Source organism: Micropterus salmoides, unplaced genomic scaffold (assembly GCF_014851395.1).
Source record: "Micropterus salmoides isolate LMB-PRFRI ecotype aquatic unplaced genomic scaffold, ASM1485139v1 Ms_hic_scaffold_20, whole genome shotgun sequence".
Lineage (NCBI taxonomy): Eukaryota > Metazoa > Chordata > Actinopteri > Centrarchiformes > Centrarchidae > Micropterus > Micropterus salmoides.
In genome coordinates this window covers 28,979,363-29,000,564 of record NW_024041151.1, presented here as the reverse complement: position 1 = coordinate 29,000,564, position 21,202 = coordinate 28,979,363, and the positions used below count along the sequence as shown (strand labels likewise).

The following is a 21,202-nucleotide window of genomic DNA, read 5'->3' as shown; positions in this document are numbered from 1 at the left end:
CATAGATCTAAGGAGAAAAATAACGTAACAGGTACACAGCACAAGAACTGTTAATTGAGCATGCTCCAATCCAAATACAGATAGAAGAGGAAATAGACATACTGTAAAAGCTGGCCATCACATAGTTTTGGCAGCGATCACCAGTAAATTCATTTGGACACCTGAGTATGAAACATAAGAAACAAACAAGAAAACAGAAGAAGGAGTTAGTTTATACAAGAGCTGTGCAAAACCCACAACAGTCATCACTGGTGTTGGCAGGAAGGGCCCACTAGAAGCTAGACCAGTATGTCTAGCTATAGTCTGTGAGCCTGAGTTCTATTTATCACTTCAGACCTTCACACACATGTACACTGAATTATGATGATCTCCAATTTAGGGAAATTGTATGGGAAACAGCTCTATTTTGTACATGCCCCATCAAACTCTATAGGTTTAAATACTGTCTCAGCAGCAGACTGAAGTTTGCATGTACGTACGTACGTAGGACAAGCTTAGCCTTTAAAGGGCTCCCAGTAATGGCCCTGTTAGTCCTGACGTGGCAACAGCCCAACCAGTGAGCCCCGGGGCCTCCTGTATCAAACACATGTTTTGGACTTGAAACATCAAAATCATTACACTGCTCAGTGGTCAGTCAAACACTGGACCATTGAGGAACAGTTCTGATGCAGGGAGTACCTGTTACGAGTGTTCTCCTGTGTTTTGGTTTCTGAGGGGATGAGGGTGAGACTGCATGGGAAGAACAGTAGAGGTAGGATGTCTTACAGACAAGAAACACCACACCAACCTGAGATGGAGGCAGCTAACTGCTCTGAACAGCATGGATGACGTGTGATGAGATGTGAAGTACATGCAAATTTCAGTGCACTACTCTAAAGAGGAGAGAGTGCTTAAACCTTTAGACCCATTTAGAGGGCTCTGCTTGAGCTCATAGAAATATACTTTATCACCAGATTTGTATCACTGCGTATAAGGGAACATGGATGTTTCCACCATTTCTTGGTGAAAACATGACGGGGTGAAACACCAGCAATGACATGTGGGGTTGAATACAGTTGAGTTCACATACGTTTTGGATCTGAGACTGTCTTAAGCACAGCTTGTTCACATCGGTGCCCAGTGAATCCCGCCAAACACCTGGTTGATGGGTAGAAAGGAAGAGACACACACAGCACTGACTTGTTACACACACGACATGGGTACACATGGACAAACACAAAGACATCAAGTGTTCAGGCACAAAACCCGGCGGGATCCAGGATACGTCCCTACTGCCAAACAACAACGCTGATACTTTTCTGTTGCACTTTAAGGTTAATGTTGGGGAAATGGTGTGGCTACAGATAGTAAAATGGCAAACATTAATTGCAGGCAACAAACACATTACTTCATGCAATGGTATAAGAGTTAAATCAGCCAATATAAATGTAACTCCTAGGGATATTGGGCTGCATTATTGCAGGTAATAATGCCATTTCTTTTAAATATACAAACGAGGCTTTGAATAAGTCTCCAAGTAAGTATGTAAGTCTCCAAATCCACATGTGGATTTAAATTGTTCTGACTGCACTTGTGCTACAGAGCTAATCAGCTAGCACACTTTTGCACTGCTGCATTATAAAAATAAAAATCATTTGCATTTTAAACAGTAAAAGTCTTTTGCTGACCACCTATTAAAGAATTTGAGGAAGAGTTCTGTGGTGTTCTCTGGTTCAGGTTCAGCAGGACAGAGGTGGATCTTCTTAGGCCACCCTGTGGCACACATGCAGGAGAAGAACATCTGTGGCTACGGAGTGCACAAGTACCTCATGGTTTCTGACAATGCTGCTGTCACTGTTGAGCCAGCCCTGACCATTCAAGTGATGCCAAAATCCACTATCCAGAGCTCAGTTCTCCATTTTTCAGTAAATGGCTAGTTTCTTTTTACTCATCTTCCTGCAGCTCTTTAGAGTGACAGCAGCTTGTGGTGTGCACTTTGCCTCCACTGTAGGATTTGTCCCTGGTTTTGAGAGCTCAGGTAACCCTCAAACTGCTGCCCTTATAAACAGCACTTCTGATAGCACTGACCTTGGCTTAACTAGAAAGTGACTCTATCTTGCCACCTCATGACTGAGGACAACAGCAGTTCTGTCATTTTGTGGCTGAACACTAAAATCATAACCAGTTTGTTTAGATCCAGAGAGAAACTGTAATGGCAAAAACCTGCATGGTGTCATGGTGAAATTACCCATGAACCTTTTTTGCCTGCATGATGTTCCTGTGACTTATTTGACTCACTTAAGTCAATGGGCCTCATGCTAGATGCACTCCTACTCAAACAGATTTGTTTTTATGTGGCATGTACAAGTGATTTAAGAGGATTGTGGCATTCACCAATTTTTTCATACTTGGAATTCATGAGTGGTTCAGGCATGTCTGTTAGTCTGCATTTCTCCACAGGGGAACAACTGTTTTGTCCAGCACCGCCCTCTGCTGCTCCTGACAGGGTAACATCACCTGCTGCATGTTTTAGTAATCTCTTTTTTTTTAATGTTATCTTCATGTTAAATCTTTTTTTTTTATTATTTCTAACACCGCTGAACTTGTCTGTAACTTTCTGAAAACGTGCAGGTGAAAGACTTCTTTTTGCTCTTTGGTTAAATTTTTTTTGTCCATTCACAGAATGGAAAAGGAAGCAATATATGGCAGTTTTAGGGGGGCTGATAATGCGAATAATCAAATCTTATCTGAACAAGCCTCACAAAAAGAGTAAGAGAGTTAGGATAAGAGTATGAGGATGTTCTTGCTTGAGGCCCAATGTATTTAATGAGTGGTGATCAGCTATGGGACCTTTACACACAATCACTCACCACTATGGAGAGCCTGGTTAAGCATACCACTTACAGGGTTGATAAAATACCAGATTTGCTACACTTCTCATTTATTTTTAGCGGACCCTCTCTGTGTGTCTGCACCCAGTGGTGAGTTTCTGCTGGTGGAACAATCAGCTGATCACTTCCCATCACTTTCAGGTGTTGGAATCTTAAATTAAACGTTTGTTAAACATGATCATCTCAATTACTTAAGCGTATCAGCTTAAAAGTGTATCTGAATGAGGACCTTCAGTATCTGGAGAAAGTAGATCTTGAAAAATAACTGTCAGATACATATTTAATGACAGTCACTGGATAGAGGATATCATAAATCACAGTGATGGCATTATAACATATTCAGTCAGATGAACACACTTGAGTTAGTCAGTATTATAATCTATGGTACATGTCATACCTGCAGAGAAACTTTGTGCTGCCTGGCATGATTTCAAGGGTGAAGCACTCCCCTCCATTAACACAGTAGTTCCTCTGGCTGTCACTGCAGCGCATCACATGACTGGAGGTCTTGGCTGTAGTGGTGGTGCTGGTGGCAGCTGCAGAAGACACCAAGTAATTAGCAAGGCAAGAAAACGACACAGTCACATAGGTGACACTGAACTCAGTGTAAAGCAAAAGCAAATTCTGAGGGTTCATGTTTGTTAAGTGTGGAGGAAACATCCCATGATTCAATCCTACTAAGGTAAAAGGAATACACCACTAAAAACCTAGATTCAAGTCAATGGATTTTAAAGGGGACCAATTTTGACTACAAATACAAAAATTGTCAAAATCTCAAAAGAAAAGCCATGAGTCACTACTACACTGTCCATTCACATGTTCAGTATGTTCAAAACACTCTATCAAATGTTTTCTTTCATTTTTCGGTCAAGAACATTGTATTTTGGTTACACAACTTTTACAGGAGGACATAAATCTGGTATCTGGTATAAAGATGAAGATGTCTTCAGGAGACATTCAGTTCAGTTAAAATGTGTTACTCTTCAAAGAATGTGTTACAAAAGAGGCCCTGGCAGAGAGACAGGGTGTGTCATATTCAGTTTCAAACACGTCCAAGGAAAACAAAGTGATGAGTAAGTCATGATGACCGACGTCAGCAATGACATAGGGAAGTATAGGAGTATTTTCCCTGTGTGACTCATCTGAGATCAGCATCGCTGAATGAAAACACTTTTTTACTATACAATATCGTGGTATGATTTCATAATATAAAAACAAAAATAGTAAATTATACAAACATGTTACCATATGCATTGACAAGCTGTAGGTTTGGAAATATATAATATGAGATCTACACGTTAAGCTCATTGCTCTGAGCGTACAGTTATGTATATATTAAAGGCAACTCAGATCAGTGTATCAACATTTTCATCAGCTCAGAACTTTCATCTGGACAACAGCATTTGGAGAGACATTAGTAATAAAATCAATCTTAAACTATTAGAGACATGGGAATTTTGTCATGCCCTCCCATGGAAAGTATGCCCTTGGGACATGCTTGTTTCACAGTGTAGCTACTAGGTTTCTCATTAAACTAGGCCAGTATGCATTAGGGCGAGATGCAGGTTACGCAAATAAGAGTCTCCAGTCCTCTTAGGCTGCATGTCTTTGGACAACAGAACACTGATGAATAGACAGTCAACTCACAATGGTGATCTAGCACTTATTCATGTCATGTCAATGGTGAGTAACAGATTTTTATTTGATTAACTATTTCCTGATCAATTATTTTCATAGTTAAAGGGGCTATATGACGTTTTTTTTTTATTGTCTGTTTGTGAGTGGGTTGTAACCTCATATAAAAATTAACCATTCATTGCCAATGTCTGTAGGCTGCTTCCTATGTGTATATCAGGTAGGATTAAATGCCAAATCCATTGGTTTACGTAGCAAAATGGAGTCCACTAACACCAAAAGACACAACACAAACTCCACATAAGGTTAAAAAAACAACAAAAGCTTTATATATACCGGCTTTTTAATCTGTTGCATGAAACAGAAAGAAAGTGCTGTTAATCTGGCAAACATTGAGCCAAAGCTTTCACAGACTTGTGAAATGACAAAGGGTGTCATGGCAGACACTACTCATGGTGCTCAGGTCTTCAGCCGGTCTCCAGTAAAACCGGAGATTTATAAGACAGTTGACGGAAAAATCATTGTGGAAGATGAGTTACTTAATTTTCTTGCTGTAAAAATTAAGACATTGAGCCAGGACGAGATTGTCCTCCTGGCTACAAACACTCTTGACTCCCGAGTGGATAGCGTCCTCCAAGAAAGTGTTGTTTGAACTATGCTCTACTACACAGAGGAACGTCTCGCATAAAGGGACACAGAAAGATGTCAACAACATAAAGATCTGCCTGATTACAATGGAAATTAATCGCTGTGTGGGTGTATAGGAGTGTTCTATTAACCTGGCCCCCTGCCACACCACCCAGGCCGCACCGGTGGGAACCTTGGTGTTGGCAGCTGCAACGGGGGCCACTGCTTCAAGCCTGGAGGGTGCTACAGCAACGGATGGTCCCAGTGGATCAACATCATTGACAGGCTCTCCAAAATGGAGTCATGTTGCCAAAAAGGGTTGACATCACTGGCAGAGAAAGAAAACCGGTAACACTAAACCTATTATTGGAACTGGAACTATCGGCAATATCAGAGTGGACTAAGACTAAGTTGGGGAGTGTTTTTGCTTCCAAGTTTTCACCAGATCTAGACGCTGAAACCTTTTTTGGCTATCTCAAGGAAAAACTGGGACGGGAGTTGCCTGCCAAAATACTGACACAGTGCACAGTAGATGCGGTTCATTCAAAGTTACTGCTGAATGTGATGAGGTTAACGAAATGTACGATCAGGTGTCGTGCCCAGTACGGTGATATCATGAGCCGCGTAGGGCTGCAGTTATCGGGTCAAACACTGCATCAGCTGCGGGGAGATTGATCGAGCATACTGGTGCCATGGGCACTCATTAAGTCCCAGTAAATGGATATTCGGATTGTGTCGTACAACTGTCGTGGCCTACGTTTGGGGCAGAACGCAGGAGATCAGGCGCGCAGCCAAGTTGTTGACAACCTTCTGGAGAACTGTGATATAGGCCTACTCTGTATGCAAGAGACATTGACTTGGAATGTTTAAACTCTCTCAGTGATGACTTTCATGGGGCTGGGGAGTCTACAATTGACCTTAGCATGGGAATAGTCAGGGGTAGGATATCAGGGGGTGTGGCTGTCCTATGCAATAAGAAGTTAGACTCATTAATAAATGTGGTTAGGCTTGATGCAGATTGGTGTGCATTTTGTCTGCAATAACAAGGAGTTTTTTTTTATCTTAAATGTGTACACAACATATGAATGCTGTCAGAATAAGGATGAATATTTAAATAGGCTTGCCTTCATCAGTTCCCTTATTCAAAACAGTAACACCTATACAGATAAGTCATTTGGTAATATCCAACTACCTCTAGATGCAATCTTGTGTAGGGATATTAACTGTGAGGACGAGAAGCATAGGAGAGATATATGCTCCATGTATGCTGACATAGTTCATGCTCTGTATGAATGCACTAAGCCCTATTTTAAACATAAAAATAAGAACCATAACAACAAGCCTGGCTGGAAGGAGTATGTAGCTGGATATCATACGGAGGCATGGGAGGCCACTAAATCATGGGCTATTGCTGGTAGACCTCAACAAGGTCCTGTGTTTGATCATAAGAAGCTCACTAATGCAAGATATAAGTATGCCATTCACTTTATATGTAAAAATGAACAGGCCATGAGGGCTGATTCCATGGCAAAGAAGCTCATAGGTAACAATGTTAATGATTTTTGGAAAGACGTGAGAGTTCTGCAAGATATCTCTACCATGCACTGCTGAAGGAATCTCCGGACCAGACAAAGAGAGTCATGGCGACAGCACTTTAGTACCTTATTCAACTGTATTCACACTGATTTGTATAAGGTAGAACACACTGAGAGTAATACTTCGATGGAATCAATGGTCATTATGTCACATGAGGTACACCAAGCCATACATAAGCTTTCTGTCACATTCTGCCTGTTAGCCGTGTCTTGTTTACCCTGTGTTTTGAGTTAGGTTTCTCAGGGTTTTGGTTTCATGTCTTAGTGTTACTCCTGTGGCCCGTACTATGAAGGGAGTTCAACCTACTCGGAGTTAACTCGGGGTTATCAGGTAAACTCAGGGTTGACAAACTCTGACCGCTACACTGGAGTTAAACGGTGGATAAGATGTTTGTTAGTTGAGTCCGTGTTAACCCCGTGTTAACTTAATTGGAGTTGGTGCGCGTTCGCTTAAAAGGGGCGTGTCCCGACATGCAGGCAGAGTTTTTTCGCAACGGCGCATGCTCCATATTTCTCCAGAGGAATGCATGTTGGTAGTGTCAGGAAATTATGAATGTAAAGACATGTTAACGACTAAATCTAATATCTGGCGGACGACAAAGCCAGGGAGGCTTGTTGGCATCGCATTGAGTAAATTTGTAGCCTAATTATCTTCACAGTGTTCTTATTGTAGTTTAAATCTCTATTATGTATTTTATGGGCTCTTCTTTTATGTGTAATATGATTAAGATGTAAAGGTACAACTGCACATAAGGGCCATTGTAAAAGGAGCCAGCGGAGAGGGGGAATAATCCGAGACAGAATTCATCTACAAGTAAAAAACTTGAATATTCTCTGACATTATAGTCACACATTTAACCACGAACAAAACTTGCTCGGAGCAGTTTAGAGATGTAGCGTAAATTGCCATGGCAACAGACCTCGGGTAACACCTATGCACCTTTCGTAGTACGGGTTAACCGGGAAGTTACACCCAACGTTACTTCTTAAGTTACCTGGATAAGCCAGGTACCCCGCTTCGTAGTACAGGCCACTGGTCTGTGTACTTCTGTGTAGGTTGTTGTTTTACCCATGTCTGCTCTGAGTTCTGTCTGTGTTCCTTGTTGGTGTTAGTTTATTTGTGATCTGTTTGCTTGTGTCTGTTCCCCCAGTAATTCCTCTGCTTGCTTGTCCACTAAATACTTTTTCCCCCTGCTGTCTCTCTACCTGCCTCGTTAGCCCTGGTTCCTGCCACCTGTGTTGCTCCCGCCCTGCTCGTTAGTCCCTGGTGTATTTATGTTTGGTGTTTCTCTTTAGCCGGGGTCTGGTCATTGTAGTGTGTTTCTCTCAGTCATGTGTGTTGGGAAGAGTGTTCTGTCTGCTTGTTTGGACTTTCCAGTCAACTGCGTGTAAGCCTGTTACCTGTTCTCAGCTGGATTAAATACCCTGAACTGAGTCTGCTCTCCGTGTCTTGCATTTGGGCTCTCACCTCCTCTGCGCTCACCCTTGAATCCTGACACTTTCTGATAACAAGGCTAGTGGATTGGATTGGATTTCTGCTGAACATCTTAAAAATGCCAGTAAAAGAATAGCTCCTTTGCTCGGCATTTGTTTTACTGTTTTTATGATACATGGTGTATTTGCCTTAAATTGAGGGGTGCCCAAGTATATTGTGAGAATTTTGGTTTACTGGTATGCCCAAGTGAAATGGGGCAATAGTATCTTAGCTTTATTTGGGGTTAGCAATCAAGTCAGACAAGGGGGTATTTTGTCACCTGCTCTTTTTAATCTCTATATGGATGATCTGTCCATGCAGTTGAGAGCCTGTAATACTGGGTGCATGATTGGTAATTCAATAGTGAACCATATTATGTATGCAGATGACCTTGTGGTTTTTAGCCCAAGTAGTGCTGGATTACAGCAGCTTCTTACAATCTGTTCAGTATATGCTGTGGAACATGATATCAGATATAACGCCAATAAGAGTGTTGTCATGATCTGCAGAACTAAAGATGATAAATGTTTGAACCATCCTGATTTTAAACTGGCTAGCAATAAGCTTAGTGTCTGTAATAGGGTGAAATACCTTGGTCATTTTATCCCTGATAAAATGACAGATGATGAAGGTATTTATAGGCCGTGTCGCATGATGTATGCACAAGCCAATATTCTCTTACGTAAATTTAGAGCATGCACAGTTGGTGTAAAGATATTTTTGTTTAAAGCATATTGCACACCATTCTATACTGTGCACTTGTGGTCAAATTATAGAAAGGCAAGTCTTTTTAAACTCAAAGTAGCATATAATGACGCAATGAGAATATTACTCACAAGACCAAGATGGTGTAGTGCAAGTGAGATATTTGTGGCTGCAAGAGTAAGGACCTTCCATGCTGTTTTAAGAAACCTAATGTTTAAATTCATGTGCCGGCTTAATGGGTCACAAAATGAAATAATAATGGGCTTAACTAACATACAGCTAAGCACTACACGCTACCAATCCCGCATGTGGAAACACTGGTATAATTGTGTCCTGGTAGAACAATGATTATCTTTTTAAATACTTTTACACTTTTCATTTTTCTAACCATGATTTACTATGGGTTTTGTTATGTGTAATTGTGTGTGTGTGTGTGTGTGTTTGTGTATGTGTGCGCGGGCAAAAACACATCAGGACGGACTCCATTTCAGAGACCTCCTTTTTGTTTTGGATATAAAAACGTACCCAGACTTGGCTTTCATCCTATTGGACAGGTAAACTAATTACTGCAAAGCTGTGAAATATATTGTGATTTTGTGTTTTAGTCGGCTCCAGTTAAATAACATTGGCTTTCCGTCTAATGCCAACCAGTTGCTAAAGTTATCCGGTGCAATATACTATAGTTCTAACTGGAGCCCAACCCATTTATCATTGTGTAGATATTATTGGCCAATATGAGCTAATTATAGAAAAATCGGTATTTATAACCGCTGATTTATGACTATTAAAGAATAAACAAGGAGTCGGATCCTTCACTCATGTCATGAGTGGTGCATAGTTTGCCCTCCAGAGGGCGCTCTGAAACTCCCCTGTTGACAACACTGATGCACCGCAACAATCAGCTGACCTGAGTCTACCAGAGCAGGCAGAGGGCTGTGTTCCCGGTGAGTTGGTCATTCATCAGGTTAAATACATGACTTAAATAAACTTAAAATAGCCCCCATCACCTTACCGCTCCTGAAAACATTCATGACTCACTAACCCTCCGTTTGTGATATAGCCCTCTCCCGCAAGGTGAGAGTTGGAGGCTACGCTCCTGACAGACGTGATTGTAGATTTATTTCTGAAACAGTGTGGCAGTTCTAATAATCAGTCCCCTCATTTCTCCATTGTTCATCACTTCTAAATATTTTCTAACATCACTTACAGCAGTGAACTCCACATTGTTAAATTACATTTGCCACAAAGCTAATGGTTATCAGTGGAAGAGCGCTAACATTAATGAGAAGTTAAACTACAGCGTTTAACACATTCTTCTAAATATTTCTGTGAGCCACTTGTCTGTAGTTAAAGTCGGTGCACCGGAAATGATTAAGGGGACATGTTAAATAAACATGAGCTAAACAACACGGCTTCCTGATAAAGTTATCTAGCTCCTCTTTCAAATGTGAAATGCTAGTGTGAAATCTCAAAGTTGCAGGTCCGCATTGTAGACAGTCAAGTAGTATTAGATTCAACAGCAGCGTGTCCTCTGGGTCACTGTATCATAGATGGTGGTAGAAAAATTCTCATTACATTGCAACAATATGTTACAATGTTATATGAAAATAGTCATTGTTGCAGATGTTTTTCCTGTTTTTAGTCTGTCATGGTTTGGGGTTTTGTGTTTCTTCTGTGCAGCCTTGTTTTGTTCTTATGTTTAGTTGCATGTTTAGTCTTTACCTGTTCTGTCTCTTTCCTTTTCTCATGTTAGTTCTTAGTTTATATCTTAGTGCTTAGTCTTGGTTCTGTGTCTTAGTTCTTAGATCTGGTTTGGAGTTCATTGTTTCCCATTTAGATATTACATGTGTTCTGTTTATTCTTCCTGGTCCCTTGTCATTTGTTCTGGTTTGTGTCCATTTGTCAGTCTGTCTTGTCCATGTCATCTGGTTCTGTATTTTGTCAGTGGTTTGTTCTTGCATCAAGTTACAGTTTGTTTTTGTGCCCTGTCCATTCTCTCCTTGTGTCTGTGTCTTACTTTGCTTCCTGTTTATTCCAAAGTAGTCCGTGTCTTAGTCCTTAGTCCTATGTCTCCATGTTTAGTATAGTCCTGTTTCCTGTTCGGTCTTGTCTCTGTTCCCTGCCCTGGTTTTGTTCTCTTATGCAGTCGTTCCAGGTTTCCTGTTTTACTTTGGTAATGCTGTCCTTGTGTGTTCCCATGAGCTTTCTTCCTGTGGTATTTGGTAGTGATCAGTTCTCATGTGTCTACTGTAGTTTTGTTTCCTGTTGTTTGATTACCTGATGTGTTTCATGTGTGCATTCTTCTCTTCTCGTTTGCGTGTGTATTTAAGCCCTCTGTTCTGTCTTTGTTGCCTCCTCGTCATATGTGAGTGTTCTGCCCGTGCTCTGGATTATATCCGCTTTTTAGATTTTCCACTGTTTGGACTTTGCCTAGTGCTCCAACGTAAGCCTGTTTTGTTGATTTAATAAATCCCTTTTTTGAAAACTGCATCCACCTCACAAGTGTCTGCATTTGGGTCCACACGTCAGTTTCCTGCCGCTTCACTCAGCCATCCATGCTGAATATTGCACATATCAGCAACTTCTCTACCCCTCTTTTCATTCATCATTTAATGATTCTTCATGAATGCAGACATACCACACAGTGACAGGAAGTAAGCCTCAAGACGGTGGATGAGGACAGTGAGTACAATCGACTTCTTGCCTACACATTATCTCAGTATAACACAGCACATTTCAGCACTGCAACAAGCATGGGTGTAACCCCCCGGCAACAAGCAGCTACCTCAGATAACTGTGCCTGATAAAAGAAAGAATGATGAGGGTGCAAGATATGTAACACTAAGAAAGCTGAATCAGAACCTGCATTCCATTCATGTCTTTCTCAAACATGAACTCTTAATGAAAGTGTTTCAATCGATGCTGGGACTGTAATAAATAAATATGGCATTTGATGTGCAAGCTCAGCTTCAAGAGAAATTTGATTGCATTTACTTTGATTATTTTTGTGAACTTCAAAACATACAACGCCATTACTGTTGACTGTAGAAATATTAATCCGTAATCAGTGATGCATTAGAAACAAGCCTGTCTGCTCAGTGCAGTGGGGTTTCTCAAAGGTGTCACAGTTACCACGGCTGAGGGGTTTCAGCTACACTGCTCAAAGCACAGCCGCCATTTTCATCCTCATCGTGCCTGATGGAGTGCAGAGAGGAATGCAGGGTTCCCTGCTTAGTTTTTGCTGGTAGATCAGAAACATTAAACCAGTGAGCAGTGACACAGTACTGGAGTTTAGCCAACAGGCCGCTTCACTTCTCTGCTGTTCAGCCTCTTTGGGCAAAGCTGGGGTTGTATTTGCGGTCTACTGCAGTGGATGGTGTTTCTGTCAAGTGTTGTCAAGGACAAACCATGATGCACTGCACCAGCAGAAATCTCCCCGCATGATTAACTGGAATCACTGCAGTCACATCTGTGAAGGTGAAAATTTGGACGAAACGTGAATGTAACACATTTTGTGAACACCAACAAAATTCAACCTAAATCTGTAAAAAAATCAATGTGTAAATGTATAAAAACATCACCAGTCTACATCCAACACAATGACTACACATAGGCTGTTTGCCTAAATAAATTGAAATAAACTGTTGGATTTTCATTTCTAAAAATATTTTGGCATCTGGCTATCTGTGCTCTGTTGCCAGTTCCATTAAAGTTTAAAGAAACCTTGAAAAAAAGCTTTGATTTATTTATGAGAATGTACTCTTAGCAACCAAAAACATAGAAACTATGCCACTGCAGAAATACACATGGCAACAACTGCTACGTGAGCATCTATAGAGATGCCGGGCATTACAAAGTTGGTCATTTCAAATAAATTTTCCAGAACACAAGACACGTTTGCGAAGCTAAACATTTGCTAGATCTCTGATACAAAAAAAGTGTCTACCAACTTATCACTTCCTGCACATGTTCCATGATCAACACATTTTAATGGGAAGGCAGTCACGAGCTTTTACTGTGAAATGACCACAAGAAGTATTGACAATGCTATTAAGGTTTAGGGCTGTCCCTGACAAAGGATTTACATAGTCTAATCAGAATTGTCAAGTCTTGCCAATAGTCGAATCATGTACTGTGTTTGTTGCGGGGGGGGGGGGGCTCGCCTGCCATTCACCAGTCTTGTACTACTTGTACAACTTGGCACAACAACGGTGAAGTTAAGGCTCCTTCTCTACAGCAAGTTCCTGATGTTGAGCAGCCCTATATCGCCTAAATGGCATGATCCTCGTTTCGCTGCGAAGATTCAATTGTGAAAATGACAGTCGAATCAGGCTCCGCTCATCGGAGCATTTAATGTCATTCCCACACACAAATTCAACCAATCCCCGACTGAATTCAGCACAATTTTGACTGACCACCGCAACTGCAAGTTTGACCTTTCATCGTTTTTTCACGTAAAACATTGTCTCGTACGTCAGTAAACTCCCTTCCTTGTTTTGTTTAGAAGACGCAGCAGACATGTGTGACACCAACAGCGGGCCGAGATCCAGATCTTCTTTACGAAAGCAGGGGTAAATTGTTTTGCCAAGTGTGCAGAATTTTGGTAACACTTGTCTTTGTAAAGAGAGAAACTAACAATGAAGTCACTAACCTGCCTGTCAGCTCGCTCTGGGCCGTTTCACTTACCATAAAGGCTTGAATATGTGTGCACTCCAAAAGTAGTTGCGGCTAGCTTAATTGCCTTCTCAGAAATGAGTGACAGAAACACTCAAAGCGGGTCAGACCGTTTGTTGCCTTTTCTAAAAAGTCAGCCACAGATAGGGATGATGTGCTAGGAGACAATTCAGCAGAACAGTGTCTGCAAACGGTGTCTTTCTCGGACACTTTAAAATGCTTCCACACTGTCGACATGTCAACGTAATTGTTCGGTAAAATTTATTCGGTCTTTTGACTTATTAGGCCGAACACCAAAAGTGCTTTTTTGCTATTTTTGGCCGATTAATTTCAGTGGCCGAACATCTCTACTGAAACAGTCAGTAAATGTATATTTCTTAATGTTTTCACAGTATTTCACAGCATTTTTTATGTTTTCCTGAATAACGTATGTGCAGAAATGATGAGTTTCAGAGATTTACCATAACAAACTACCTAATAAGATCGGTGACATATTTCAACATTAATTTACATACAGAACAGGTTTTGTAGGTATTATTTAAATCAAATACAGGCAAATATACTTTACGTTGCCTTTTAGTTGATGGTTTACCATATCTGCAATTCCATGGGACCTGCCGGTGACATCAGAGATCTGCTTCTTGAAGAAGTCGGGTTAGATGGATTTGCCCCAAGTTCACCAGTAAGAACTCGGAGATTAAGTCGGGGGTCAGAAATTTTGGAGTTCTGTGTTGTCTGGAAGGCAGCATATGGCATGGAAAACTTCTTTCAGGTCTGGGGGAAGTGAGAATGGTTGAAGGAAAGCTGAAGGGGGACAAGGACACTAGTTGTTTGGTCATGACACAAACTCTGCTGTTTCCGAGGCCAATAGGAAGTGTTTCACTGACCTTTTCTGGTTGAAAGTTTAAAGTGTGTTTCACCTCTGACCACACCCAACATACTAACATGCGTACACTTCTGCATCACTGCAGCAAGGTGAGGAGTTACACCACTGAAGGTTTAGGTAAGATTTTGTGTTTCTCTTAATGAATTTGCATGCCAAGTCTGTATGCATTTTGTAAAATCTGTCTTTAAAAAAAGAATTGATCACAGAAACCATGCACACTGAGACCAACAAGGTGTTTTTGTGTGTTTCTAGCACAAGTTTTCATTAGGACACAAACTTCTCACTTCCAAGGAAAAAAGAAAGCGTTACAAGTATGAGAATTTCACACGCTTACTCTGAAACTGGAGCTGCAGATTCACTTCATCTCCTGCACAGTGCACTAGGATGCCCTAAAGTACTGTGTTTATATTATAAGTATATTACATTTTAAATTATAAAAATAGAATTTCCACAACTCAGCTGATCCTGTTGGTTTGACACTATGATGCACACACGCGACTCATGTCTGTCCTAAGAATGAAGTTCATTCATAAATACAGTTCATGTCTTCACTTTTCCACTTCTTTGGTATGACAACTTGGTGTTGATGTAGGACCAAAATGAAAAGACATAAAGCACTTACAGATGTAGCCACCTTTGTATAGATGCATTCAATTCCCACGGACAGGAGTCATAATTTCCATGGCTACCAGGGCTTTCTACAACATAAACTTAAAACCTTTAGGGGCATTTGGTTTTCGTTCTCTCTTTAGCAGCTAAATGCTCCACTAAGTTCACCAGCGAGTTTCTAACTGTCTGTCTGCTGTTTGCTGCTGAGCAGGTCATGTACTGTGGCTTTATCAGAGCTGAAAACATGTGCCTGCTGCCAGGTTGATGAGAGCGCAGAGATTGAACCCTACAGTAGAGCTAAGGATTGTAAAAGAAAATAAAGCTGTGAGGTAAAAAGCTGCAGAAGTGGTCATTCTCTGTGGGGTCATCACTGCTTAGCAACACCTTTCACATTCCACAGTCATTTGAACCAATGTTAATATAAAAATATTACAGTAGAACTAACTCCTCCTCTACCAGGTACATTAAATGATGTTTACATGTTAATTAATCCATAATAAAAAACAATGTCTAGGATTTGAAAACTGTCTTTGGCACCATTTGTTTGTAGTGGCAGACAGCAATGCACATCACTTTTTAGGATTTTCTAATAACTTAGCTCAAAATCTCCTTCCTAGTTGAATAATCAGGCTACCAAACTGGTCTTAGTAACCCTATGTAACCCTGTCATTTATAGAATTAGGCTACAAAAGGCCGGCCCTGAAAATGTTTGCGCCCTAGACGAGATATTAAATTGGGGCGTCAGTTATAAACTCCTGGACTTTAACAGCTCCTGTGTTTCAGGAGGTTATCTGCTCATGTTCAAAACTTTCAGAACATGCAGAATTTCTCCCACGCATGTGTTCTTTGACAAAAAAAATGTCATAACATTACCAGACTAAAGTCATCATTTAATGAATTCATAATATTTTTTTGAAGCTACCTGCCCTATACTCTGCTGTGCGTTACGTTATTGCTCCGCTGGTATTTTCCCCTTCATGGTAATTTACGTTTGACCAACACAGAACACAACACAGAAACCGAAAGTAACCAAAACCACTTGGGATGCAGCAGAAATCTCTCTTTAGTATTTGTCCGAGTATTACTGTCCAATCACGTTTGAATGGGCTTTGGTTGCATGCAGGTAAACAGTCCATGTGGAGAACAAAAGAGGCGGAACGCATTGGCCGAAATGCAATCTTGGAACCCATCGGCTATGATGATGATAGCTTTCTATCAATCTCAGAGCCCTAAAAATGAGACTTTTATTTATCTGCATTGAAATTGTCGTCAGATGATAGCTGATTGGTTCTGTTGATGGGATTGCTAATCGGATTGTAAACAATGGCCGACACATGAACAAAGAAGTCTTGGTTCAGATATCCATTATCCCCGATATCTGCTGGCTACACCAGAGGCCCTGAAACATTGGCCGTTGCTCCCACAGGCTAAATTGGCAATTGGCAGATGACAGCCGATGGGTGTGAGGAAATGTTGTGATTTGGGATATTGGGCTATATAAATAAGATTGACTTGACCAACTGTCAATCAGCAGAATAATGTGAAACCAAAAGCAGGATGTAAATTACACCAACCACGTCATCACACAAGCATATTACAAACAACATGGCGACCCTCTCATGAAAACATAGCTCCATATTACTACTAGTGGTGAAACAACTCCACAGGGTAAAACCAAGTGTTTAGGTGCCTAACCCAGTTTATTAACCATTTCCACAAGATTTCCCGAACACTAATCATTCCCATTGTTGTCAAATTGGCTGGCATTGGATGTTAAGACATGATGACGTTAAACATCATCTGAAGTTTTGCAGCATCATCTCATATCACAATCTGTCTAGCGTCAGACTTGGCTGGCCTGGTTGTAGGCAGCCATGTGCTTCCTCCCTGACACATGGTGTCACTAAACACTGCTTTACACCTTCCAGCAGGAGCTTCTCAACTGGGTAACATGCGAGAGGTTCACGGCGCTAGCGTGCTTCAAAGAAAGTGCTTTTCAGACCATCCACCATGTCAGCATCCCCCTTTCCAATAGCAGAATTGGGCGTCCAACGGTTTCAGAACTTTCCGAAAGAAACAATCCAACAGTCATGCCCACTTTACGCAGTGACTGGCATGTGTGGATGTGTGACAGTAGGTGAGGTTTGAACTTTTCTCTCAAGCTCTCTTTTTTTACTCTTCACACAGCTACTTGTGTCACTTGCCTTTGAGGAGAGGCTGTCTGAAATTGTGTGCCATTATGCCCATTTGTACGATTCATCGGGCAAAATAGATCTGAGGGAGAGATTGGGAATGTACATCAGAACTAGGGCATTTAAAGCATACTAAAGCCTTCAAATTATTCCCACAAGTACCTGACCAACTAGCAGGAGTTGCTCCTGCAGCAACAAGACAACGGGCTACGTGAAAGAACCACTTATACGAACTGATTTGTCCCAATGTACCATCACTATGTCATGTACATTTAGTCTGCCTTCTACACAGAAAATAAACACAAGTTTGATTTAAAATCATTCTTCCTTTAATCTGACTGAATTGAGTTTGAGTTCAAACATGATACTGCAATCAACTAAAATAAAGTATAGAATTAAAACAGATCGTCGGCCTAATGGCTTGCCCATTTACTGAGGCTTGTTTCAGCACAGTAACTTCTACAATTCAGTAGTTAGAGAGATTGGCTCAGGGTCATTATGCAGGTTTCTGTCCAGCATCGTCCTCTGCTTCTCCTGGCAGTGTAACATCACCTGATGCAGGCTTTAGTAATCTCTTGTCTAATATCTCTGCGACAGTCACATGACCTCCTCTCAGATTAATCAAGGACCACTTTGCTTTTAGCAGCTTGTCACTTCACTTGTTATGCTCTCCTTGACAGTTTTATCATTATTAATTTCTATTGTTTCAGGTCGTCATATATGACTCCTGATAAATATGACTGCTACATCTGTTATCTTTTTGTCTGCTGATGTCTAACAGCAGGACTTGAAGCTCCACAGTGTGAAATTCGTTTTTTTATCTTTGGTAACATTTTTGTGAATGAAACCTCACACGGAGAGGAAAAGGAAGACTTATATGGCAATTTTAGGGATGTCGATTTTGCTGTTATTATTTATAAATGAGCAATTTATAAATACAATTTACAATTTTGTCCGGCTTAAAGTGTTTGCTGAATCAGACTTGTAACACTTGTACAAACAAACCTCAGAAAAAAGGAAGGGAGGACAAGAATAGAAAGATGTTCTTGCATGAGACCCATTTATCCCTCACTGGCTTCCCCAAGCAAACAACTAAGTACAGCTGCTGAAAATTTGAACATTGACTCTGCACCACCAGTATGTGAAATGTTTCAGTACGTTTGTTAGCAGGTAACTGGCACTAAGCATTCGCCCACTGTGCAGTTACAGCTGTTAGTTACAGTCAGTTAACTAAAGAGAGTATTGATTATCTATCCGTGCGGTTGATTATGAAAGCAGAATATACCCCCACCCACCACCATCACCTTAGATCGGCCCAGATACGGTGTCATAAATCACAGTGATGTGACTACAACAGGAACGTCATGGTGGCGAGCCACTGGCAGACAGACAGAATTAGTGGGTTGTTTTTCCCTGCGGTGGAGGGGGCATCAATTAGCCTCCAGCAGGCTCTGACCTTGAAATGGAGCACGGGCAGAAAACAGGAAGTCTCACTGTACCACAGCCTGGAGTTTCAGTCTGTGTCATCATTTATTGATTTTCACTTTTTCATTTGACTGGAAATGTGCATCCACACATTTTAGGGATCTTCCATATTGTATACTGCCTACCAGCTAAGACATCCAAAATGAAACCATAAAAACATCCATTTATTGTAGTGTGCCTGAATCATTGTGGTATAATCTAAGGGATCATTAATACTTAAAAGAGGAAGGAGTGAATGTTAGAAATGATATTCACTTACTACAGTGGTAAAGTAGGTTTGAATAGAACTGTTGTTTCCTGCACACCTATCTGTGTAGCAATATTTCAGAGGCTTAGTCATGGGCCCTGATGCTACACTCTGCAAGTCACAACCTGTCTGCTTTCAGGCGAAGACCTGAACACACTTCCTAGCACAGTTGACAGAACACAGCATTTATGTAATCAATGATAAAACAGAAAAAAAAACATTTCAATCCTTTTTATACAATGATAAAAATCAGAGTGCAGGGTTAAGCAGGACGCCAGCTTGTATCTCATATCCACATCCTATATTGTGATGTTAAAGGCCGGTTTGGGAACAAAGGACATCCTGTCTGAAAAGAAAACCCAATCCCAGTGCTTTCACTAAACAAGTGTTTGGTACTTACAGGTTGTTGGGATGATGATGTCGTTTAACTCCTGTGTTGTATGAGGGTGGGGAGTCTGCTTTGGGACGGTGGAACGCTCAGCGTTGTATTTCAGTGTAACGGAGGGATCAGACTGAGTCACTCGTGGGGACTGAGGCACGTACGGCCCTCGTGTAGATTTCTCTTCCACTAACACGTCAGGATGTCCTGGGGTAATGGCGATGGTGGTGGTCAAGGAGACAGGAGACGGAGATGAATGAGGAATCGACACAGTTAGCCCCAGCGTGGGGTCAACTGATATAACAATTGGGTCCTGTCCAATGCGTTTAGGATCTAAGTGTGTGGGTGGTTCGTACTCAAAGATCTTATCCACAAAGACCCATTTAAGGCCAGCTGTGCAGAGGGCTAAGCTAAGCAGACAGGCCAGGATAGGCAGAATGCAGATTTTCTCAGAGTGCAGGCAATTGTTAATCTGTTCCATCTCTATGCACACACAGCAGGTCCCTGGCAAGGCCACAGTTCCCAGAGCCCCCAAATGCTCCCCATCACCGCCACCGCCTCCCTCTGCAGTTCCCTCTGCACCCTCCTCCCCACTCTCACCAGCTGCCTCTGTCTCCTCTGGTTTCTCCTCTGGGACTTGTTCAGGATCAACAGTAGAACTGGTGGGGGAGGCTGATCCAGGAGGGGGAGCTGGCCCAGCAGAGAAGTCCTCCATTCCCTCAGTCATCCTTACCAACTGCTGGATGAAGGGTCTCTGAACACCTCAACTATTAACTCAGAGCATCACACTGTGGCTGTTTGTCACCAGTCTCCTCGAGTATGTTTTCCATCATGAGGTTGCAAAGTCAGAGTTGGAATTCCAGAGGGAGGCAAAAATGCTCTTCAGAGTGAGTCGAACCTTGTTAACAGTCTGGGAGGTATGTAGACAACCTTCTGCGCATGAGGGAATGGAGTTCCTTACTCATGCTTTCTCACAGGAAACGCAACCATGAGTCTATAAATAGAATTGTCAAATTTGCTGCGGGCAAAAACAAAAAGATTGCCAGAGAATTAGAATCTTAAATGTTCTGCATGGTCTACTGGGGAGCAGTGGCGGAATATGAGCGCTCACTCACCTGAGCACTTGGGCAGAAGAGGCGGTATTGACGTGATGAGCCGGCTGCAGCTGCAGTAGCTGTAGTGCAGAGGACAGGACAGCCAGGCACTGCAGTGGCAGGAGGGACATGCTGTCTTGTCTGTGGAGCTCCAAGTAGCTGAAAGGCTGAATCATCAGGGAGAGGCAGGTGCCCTTCCTCTCAGCGCAGCCACAGAAACAGATGAGTAAGGGGAAAGAGAGAGAAAGAGAATCATAGAGAGAGGGAGGGGCAAGGGGGGCTGCAGTAGCACAGAAGGGCAGAGAAGATTGGATACTCCCCCTTTTTTCTTCTTTCACCCCTCCTCTCCCAATCTTTCCTTTCCAAGTGGTGAGCAGGGCAGCCTTTGGCCTCCTCCCTCTCTGCCTCTCTTCCTGTCTGGTGCGGTGTCCGTGCTCTCTTTGCAGGCTGCTCCCAATCCCAGCCCAAGCATCCAGCTAAGCAAGTTCCTACTTGATCCAATTAGAGCGCATGTCAGCGAATCACAAGCAGGCAGCTGCAGTAGCCTCGCCCAGCACCACTCCCCATTGATTATGGTGTGTTTTTTGTCAAGGGGAAGGAGCCAGGGAGGCAGACATATGATCCACCCCAAGAGGATGCAGCCATTGTGTTCTACTCTTCAAGTATCTGCATTCATAATTGTAATAACATAATAACACAGATGATAATAATATTGAATAAGTCAATTGTA

General features: G+C 41.8%; 1 protein-coding gene across 4 annotated transcripts in view; it reads right to left on the bottom strand.

Moving 5' to 3' along the window:
- The window catches only part of nrg1 (neuregulin 1), a 49,355-nt gene extending 28,153 nt beyond the window's left edge, over nucleotides 1–21,202 (bottom strand). The window contains exons 1-4 of one of the 4 annotated variants that reach the window (XM_038733299.1): nucleotides 20,494–21,202; nucleotides 19,400–20,396; nucleotides 3,268–3,406; nucleotides 103–161 (exon numbers count right to left, since the gene is read on the bottom strand). In XM_038733299.1, coding sequence (XP_038589227.1) covers nucleotides 103–161; nucleotides 3,268–3,406; nucleotides 19,400–20,105 — 904 coding nt within the window. In that variant the 5' untranslated portion in view covers nucleotides 20,106–20,396; nucleotides 20,494–21,202. Of the gene's footprint in view, nucleotides 1–102; nucleotides 162–1,069; nucleotides 1,138–3,267; nucleotides 3,407–19,399; nucleotides 20,397–20,493 lie in introns of all 4 variants that reach the window. The other 3 variants (XM_038733296.1, XM_038733297.1, XM_038733295.1) reach the window with 3 other exon arrangements.